Source organism: Sphaeroforma arctica, assembly GCF_001186125.1.
Source record: "Sphaeroforma arctica JP610 unplaced genomic scaffold supercont1.337, whole genome shotgun sequence".
In the NCBI taxonomy this organism is placed as follows: domain Eukaryota; class Ichthyosporea; order Ichthyophonida; genus Sphaeroforma; species Sphaeroforma arctica.
The window spans coordinates 15,462-23,679 of record NW_014040221.1 but is presented as its reverse complement, the minus strand read 5'-3'; the positions used below and the strand labels follow the sequence as shown (position 1 = coordinate 23,679).

General features: G+C 36.8%; 2 protein-coding genes across 2 annotated transcripts; both read left to right on the top strand.

Moving 5' to 3' along the window:
- Positions 1-2,035: 2,035 nt before the first annotated feature.
- SARC_05341 (hypothetical protein) lies at positions 2,036-2,545 on the top strand (the record flags this gene model as incomplete). The annotated part of the gene is made up of 2 exons (XM_014300797.1): positions 2,036-2,171; positions 2,391-2,545. 2 exons carry the CDS (start codon positions 2,036-2,038, stop codon positions 2,543-2,545), a joined length of 291 nt encoding a protein of 96 aa, XP_014156272.1.
- Positions 2,546-6,119: 3,574 nt separating this feature from the next.
- Positions 6,120-7,040, top strand: SARC_05340 (hypothetical protein). The gene has a single exon (XM_014300796.1). It carries the CDS (start codon positions 6,196-6,198, stop codon positions 6,589-6,591), a length of 396 nt encoding a protein of 131 aa, XP_014156271.1. The 5' UTR covers positions 6,120-6,195; the 3' UTR covers positions 6,592-7,040.
- The last annotated feature ends 1,178 nt before the right edge of the window (positions 7,041-8,218 follow it).

The following is an 8,218-nucleotide window of genomic DNA, read 5'->3' as shown; positions in this document are numbered from 1 at the left end:
CATATATATATATATGTATATATATATATATTTATATATATATATATATAGATGTACTTACACTTGAATATGCTAAATCTTCATCACACCTCTTGTTTACACAATTTATGCCGACTCTTCTACCATATCGACTCTGTAGATTCATAAACAGCATCACAGGTAGGTCTCCATATTATCAATTTACATCCTTGTACATGCATCTGATTCTTTTTACCTTCTCGTGTCTGTCTCTGGTTGCCTGCATGCCCTTGGTGTACACACACAAGTGTTTCGTATACACTCTAACCTGTCACTATCATCCGTGTTTCTGTGCGTGTACCAGTTAATCTTTTGCGTGCACGCTCTTGTGACTGTACGTGTAGGTATGTAAACATCTCTCGAATATGCTATCCTCACTATACCACTATACCTACAAGGAGTGTCTAGCAAAACCCTCTACCAACAGCTTCAACCTGTACAAACACCCGGGAGAAGTGACGTTGTCTGTACACCCCCATCGTACCCGCCTATGCTTCTTCACCGTGCACACACAGCACACACCCCTCAGCTTTGGCATTCACCTGTGAAACTCAAAAATTCACACACCGTGTCGTAGTACCAACAGCCGTTCGCATTACACGTGTGTGTCATGTGCATGTGCATGTGCATGCTACATCATCTGTGGTAGTGTCACAGTAAGTACGTAGGTAGAGTCGCCTTTGTTTTGTGGGCATATGCTGGGGGTCGTGGACAGGGGAGCCATCCCTTGTGGGTGTGCTTGTGACTGACTGGACTGCATTGTTCGGACACTCGAATGGATGTATGGGTGCAGGTAAATCTAGTCTAATTGGCAAATTGGTTCCAAATTGCCAATTCTAGCTAGTGCAATCAGGTCAATGCGCCTATTTTTGAGTTTCTCCCGATTTTTTTTCCCTGTTTTATTTAGGTACGTTGGTACGATTGGGTTTGCCGCAGAGTTCGCTCATCCGGTAGAGCAGATCTTCGCTAATCAGGTCTGTGTGTATGTCCGGATGTATGTATACGCATTGTAGTACGTTAATTGCTTGTGTGTGTCTATTTCCGGATGTATGTATACGCATTGTAGTGCGTTAATTGCTTGTGTGTGTCTATTTCCGGATGTATGTATACGTATTGTAGTACTTTAATTGCTTGTGTGTGTGTATGTCCGGTTGTATGTATTTACATAAATATGGTAGTACGTCAATTGTTTGTTTCCAGATGTATGTACAAACTGTAGTACTTCAATTGCTTTGCCTCCCGAATGTGTCTTTATATGTATACATCCATTCTTCATTCTAATAATCAGGGTGCCAGTTCTATTTTGGGCATAGAAATATGTAGTGTGGCTGCCTGTAAGCGTTCGATGTATATATATTTATATATAGATAAATATAGATATATATACAGATATATAGATATATATATATATATATGCATAAGTATATGTCATAAGTATATGTGTATCAATATGTGTATGCAAATAGGTGAATATTAAATGTGCAGGTATATATGCATATATATATGTGTAAATATGTATATATATATATATATATGCAAAAGTATATGTATATTTATATATATACGCAAATATGTGAATATTAAATGAGCAGGTATATGTATATGTATATTTATGTGTATGTTAATATATATATATATATATAAACTGTTGGTGTGAGAGCTACTGTGATATCTGGAGTGTTTGTAGAAGATCACTTTGTGTCGGCACTATAAGTTTTGTTTTGTGGGGCTAATCAACGTCATAAGTTCATCGTTTTCGCGTAAAGGGACCTGTCTATCACCACCACATCATCCACTATTGTGTGTATATGTTTCTTGAGGTAAAAAACATATATCTGGGAATTTATCGTATCCACAGACACAAACATTGATACATATATAAATAGGTATATACTTACGATCACATACATACTTGTCCATTGAACGTTACTATCAGTAAACGTTGCATAGTGTCTATTCATGCTAACCCACGTTAATCTCCGCACCGTTTTAGCTTCCGACCGTGTTCTACTGTTTCATGTTTGGCGTGCACCCGCTTGTGTATTCTGTGTGGATTGCCTGGCGCATGTTGGAGACCTATGAGGCACATTCGGGATACTGTTTCAGTCAGTCTCGGCTTGGTCAGCTGGGCTTACTCAATGGGGGTCATGCAGGTATGTGTTCAACAGACACATGATGATATCAATGTGAAGCTTTGCTTACATGTGATTCTCACTGTGCACTGGTTTTTATCCGTCTATCCATGTTTGAAATTTGGGTGGCGTTTTATCGAGATGTGTGGTGATGGCTAGTGTAGCGTCCTGAGCCAGATGTAACAACTCGGATCGTGAGCTCAGTTATTTATTTTTTAATATCTTTCTATCCGCATACAGCCTTCCACGATTACCATCATACTATCAATACGGGCAACTACGGAGGTCCTTTGTTCGATGGTCTCTTCAAAAGTATGGACCAGTGGGTTAAAAATGGCGGTGAGAACGGCGTGTTCGAGACGGACTACGTCAAGGAAGCTGCGAAATCTGAATGAGCTCTGTATTGTACCGCATGACTTATCAGCAACACCCATTAAAGCCTACAGAGTGTTGCAGATATGCATGGGTATATGAATTATCAGGAATGGTTGGAAGGCAACGACATCGAGCTCTGATGTAATTTCTACTAGAGGTAACCATAGACGGACACGAGAAAAGTCGTGGGACTGGCGGTCGAGATTTAGTTCACACCTATATGTAGCTGCCATGCTGGGTGAAGTTGGTTTCAATAGACTTGCGCGTACAGTGTGACCGAGTATATTCTATCAGCTTTGAATGCACGTCCTAACAGCCCAGATTCCTACGCATAAGAAATGATAACTAAAAACATTCTGAGCGGAAGAGTGAGGTGGTGCCGGCAAGTAAATATCACAGATTCAAATTTCAAGCAGATACTCGATATGTAAAAGTTGCCCGAATCCTATATGGAACACGCTTGGCTCTGAATTCCGACTTCCCTCGTTGGTCTTAAGTGAGAGAGGGAGAGTGAAATAGACAATATGTAACAATACTCTATTTGCGAGAAGCCCATCGAAATCGAATTCGCACGGGGTAAATAGAAAATTAGAAATGTACAAGAAAGGCAAATTTTTATAATGATATCGATAACAGGTAAAGATCGAAGGACAGCAAGACCAAGTCAGCAACTCTTTGAAGAATAGGAAAATACCCAGTGCTGTTGAGACTGAGTTACTTGAGTGGCGCTTAAATACGGGTTGGGACTTGGCAGTTGACAGAGAAGAACAAACAGTGTCTCATAGCCACAGCCGATACCCTTCATATTATTATTTTTGTTCTACTTATAATGTCGTCATATGGTTCAATCAGATATTTATACTAAAAAGAATTTGTTTTCAGATCTAGACTCAAATGAGGCACGCGTACATTTCTAGGGTTTAGGCACTTTAGGGTTCGCTTTATTTCGAACACAATCTAGAAAGATTCAATCGACAATGTTCGACATCATCATCACATGTGGATAATGGATTCATCATGGATTCTGATTTCAGTAAGGGTGATGTCACTTTGAGGCTGATTGAGCACTGTCTGCATACTGCTAAGTACTCTGCTGTGCCTGTCAGACTCAGGGCTCAGGCTGTCACCCCAGCGGCCCAGCCCTTCGAACTAGTTATTAAATAAATAAAAATAAAATCTCTCTCTTTATTTACTATTTAGTACCTAAAATAGTTAAATACGCTTGTATATTTCATAGCCAAATACTGCATGTACTACTATATTATTATATTTAGTATTGAGTGTGTGGACACTGGTGAGACACTCCACAGTCCACACACACTGTCTATTCTCACTACTCTAGTAGCTACTAAGTAGCTAAATAAATACTAGCTCTCTCTCTCTACTAGTAGTCTCGTAGAGTTACATAATAGTAGTGTTAAATAATAGTATTTAGTAAATATTAGTGACGCTACAATCCACGCAACAACATGATTTTTTATAGAGAAACAAAAAGAAGTTCTGAAGTCTGATTCTTTGAACTTCTGAAGTCTGAATCAGGGTTCATTACGTTAAGCGAAAACACGTTTCAAAACATTGCGTTAGAGGTAAACGGGATACGTTTTCGTACGTTACATGACCTCGGCGATGAAGCCCGCCATTATATTGGCATATGCCACCCAACTTTATCTGCCAAAATATGGGCGACTACTTGATATATAAAATGATCTTTTCAGTTTTGGATCCAGTCCAATGCATATTTGTCATTTGTTGATCTAAATGGTGCAGTTCCTGAAAAATATTATTTTAAAATTGTCATTTTGGAAAAAACAAAATAAATACGGTATGCGTAAAAACTTTTATAATTGAGCTCGTTAACATAAAGCATAGTACGTTTTCAGCTACATAGCGTGTACGTTATGAGGCCTGGAGCCCTGGACTCTGAACTATGAAATTCTGAAGCGAACGAGAGGCTCTACGCTCTAGCAGAGCTAGTTCTAGTCGAATTCAGAGAGACTGCGCAATGGCCGCTGGCGAGAGAGAGAGAAGAACTGTGAAAGAGAACGACAGAATCCGGAAATAACCGGAATCGACTCTTTGTATTTATTTATAGAGAATTTTAATATTTAGAGAGATTCGACAGAAAGTGCTTATGCCTTGTAGGTCTCTTGGTTGGAAGTAAATATTTTGTTTTCAAATAACATATTTGTAAACTTGTTATTTGTTGGTGTTTTCAAAACACCAACCAATAAAAAGTCTTTCAGTTGGCTTACTAATTTCCAGAGATTTTATTGTTTTTTTTTCAACAAAACCAATAATTATTGTTCCGATTTTATATTTAGAATATCCATTTGTAAAATTAAAATTTTAGATAATAAGCCCGAATTTTTATATATTTATATATATATTAAAAATACCTTCTTTGTTCAAAAAGAACAGCGGAATATTCAATACACAAAGTATAGCCTCCTAAATAGAACAGTAAAAAACTACAAATAGTTTAAAACAACCATTGATATATTTAATTTAAAATCAACTTGTTTGTTTTTATTAAAAAACAATTTAGAAGGCTATGGTATAAATAAAAGATGCTTTGTATGCATATATATTTTTGTTTTGAAAAACTACATTTGTTTTTATAAAAACCAAAAAGCAATTATATATTACATATATATAGAAAACAAATCGAGCGTTGCTTTATTTATACTTTAGTTTATATATAGTGCTTCTCAACTCTCAACTGCTCATGACTCAACCCTATTCAACCCGAGTCAACAGTTACCCAATCAGCTTTGAGCACAAAAGAAGAAACTGTAATATAAACTCAAAATTAGGTTTGTACAAATACAAAATAGTTTGAAGACGAATAATCGAAATAAAAATGTATTTACTCTTGTGTATACTTCAGGATGATTATGATACTGTTTTTTATACAATACCGAAATGAACGCTCTAAGCCAATGATACATCACTACGTACAAAAAAAATGATAGAAGTTTTTATTAATCCAATCAGATGAGCTGTATGTAGGCAGCTTTTTTTTCCTTTTCCAAAAACCGTTTATACCAATTTGAAAGGCCGATATCGAATGAAATATATTTTATTCTTGTCCTATTTACTCTCTTTATTGGTTTTTTACAGTATTGTTCAAGTTTAAAAAAATGTAATAATGTCATCTTTTTAAGAACCAGTGCTCACTACACGTGAAGTGAATTTTCGCATATTTGCGCCTTCTACGACTACTCTAGACTACTAGAGAGAGCCTCAATTTGTACTGTAGAGGGCCTCTAAAATACCAGTAGGCAAAGAATTGACTCAATTGAGTCAATTCACATTTAATAGGGCATAGGCCACGGCTGCGAATTCGCCGATTCGGTCTAAAATTTGTCGGAACCTGCTGTCACGTAGCCCGCGCTGCGTCACTCAATATAATTGTTCGCGAAACCTGGTCATGCTCACATCATCTATTTATATTTATATTTTAACTCAGCAGTGGTCTCCCGAGGTTGCTCGAATTCCTTTTCCGAGTCATCACTCATCGGTCTATCCTTTTTTTTTCTAACTTGAAAATACATATTGATGATTCCAAAATATTTACATATATAGACTAGATACCACCAATCTTGCTTCACAACCACTCTTGAATTATAACAATCTACAGTAAGCTTAAGTCCTATTAAATCACATCAAGATGATATTCTCTATAGTATCACGCATACCGGTCACAACCCGAACTACCACCACCACGATGTGCCGTACTAATCTTCCGCAATCACAGCAGTCTGCCTCCCTACACACGAGAAGTCCGCTTAAAGTATTAAGTGCTATCGAAGCCAACACAGCGACGAGGATACCCAAATCTTCCACAGGCGGTATAAAAGTGTTGAATTCGAGCTCAAAAAATACAGCGGCCACCGGAAGTACTACGATAGAAGTGGGGCAAACGACGAGGAATATGACTTGTACAACGCGATCGGGAAGTAAGACTCAACTTTCGGCTGGAAAAGCGAGGAAACCGTCGAAACCGTCGTATATGAGTTCCACGTATTTCGAAAATGAGAGAGTTGTTTTCGGCAACGACTTTTGAAGGAGAGGTGGCGTCGCACCATAATTATACTATGATCATATAACGAGATAGGTGAATTCATTATGACCCTCTGTGGGATAACATAGATCACGATAAAGAGCTTTGAAATAAACTGAAATAAGATTGAGCCTATCGCTTCTTCACGTAATACATATCAAAAGTACAGAATCAGAGACACTCGCCTTATTGGCCGAATGATCAGCATCTTTCTCAGTCTTGGAATTGTATTGATGGCATCAGCGGTCACACCTTCGACATGCGCTGATATGAGGAATATGTATAAAAATACAGTCAGTCAAGCTATTCTGTAATCGCCTCTCACACCACAGTGGAATTACGTTCCCACATTCATCGCCATGTACAGCAGCCTCGTATTGTGTCGGTTTATTCACAGTTCCACACTATGCAGAGAAACAAGCAAATAAATATACCTATCTGGAATTTAGTCGAAAAAAATATAATTTGTTCGTATCGATTTTGAATAATATGGACGAATCCTGTAATAATTATGTTACAATCGATCGCAGTATTGAACTGTGAGTATTGAGGTGCCGACTTGCGGTTTGTGTATCATATGTGTAAGCCACGACATGAACACAAGCTTCAGCTGGGCCGATAGCAAACGCCAACTTTAACCGTATCGTTATAGCGGCAACGATCTGTCTATGCCTATTCCTGCAATACAAGAAGGGCGATATTTCATGATCTTGATATGTCTCATTTACAGTTGAATGTCATACTGTTGGTGTCGTGGTGATTAGTCTAATATAAATCTCCAGGGCTTTGTTGATGATAACATAATGTTGGTCATCAGTTGATTATATTTTTTTAGAGCTTGGCCGATATAGTGTATACGATTATTATCTGCTAGTGAGGAATTCAAAAGACTATTGTTCAACATGAAAGCAATACCACGTCCGCCTGGGTTGACACCGAAAATACGGTATATCCAGCTCCAGTTTTCGTTCTAGTCACAACACATTCATATAGAGCGCCATATGCCTATAGTAAGCCGTAGATTCCTCATTCAATCACTACCAGCGAACCACAGAATTCGCAACCCGAAGCAATCTATGGCTGGAACAAGAGGACTCTCGTAAAAGTGCGTTCGATCGATAGATAGAGGTAGGTGTAAGGGCCTAGAGCCTAATAGATGAATTGAATAGCCTATCATTCAATTTGTAGACTAAATCACACATAGCTATCCGAATGAATATGTATCACATACAACATGATTTTAACATTTATACAAGTCTCTCTGAAGTTGATATAGAGGCATATGTGTACGCATATATATATAGGTAATGTATGTACGTATGTATACTTTTATGTATATCTATTTATATATATATATATATATTTATATATATATATATATACATATATGTATATATGTATATATGTATGTATTTATATATAAATAAATATATATGTATGCCTTTATATATATATATATACACTTATGTGTAAATATATACAAGTAATATATGTATGTATGTATACTTGTATATATATCAATATATATATATAAATATATATATATATATTATATTATATATATATTTATTAATATTATTATTATTATATATTGTTGTCTTATTATTGTATATTATTATAGTTATATTAT

Bases quoted from the DNA above. Each gene is read 5' to 3' on its own strand.
- SARC_05340 (XM_014300796.1), top strand. From the start codon at position 6,196: ATGATATTCTCTATAGTATCACGCATACCGGTCACAACCCGAACTACC.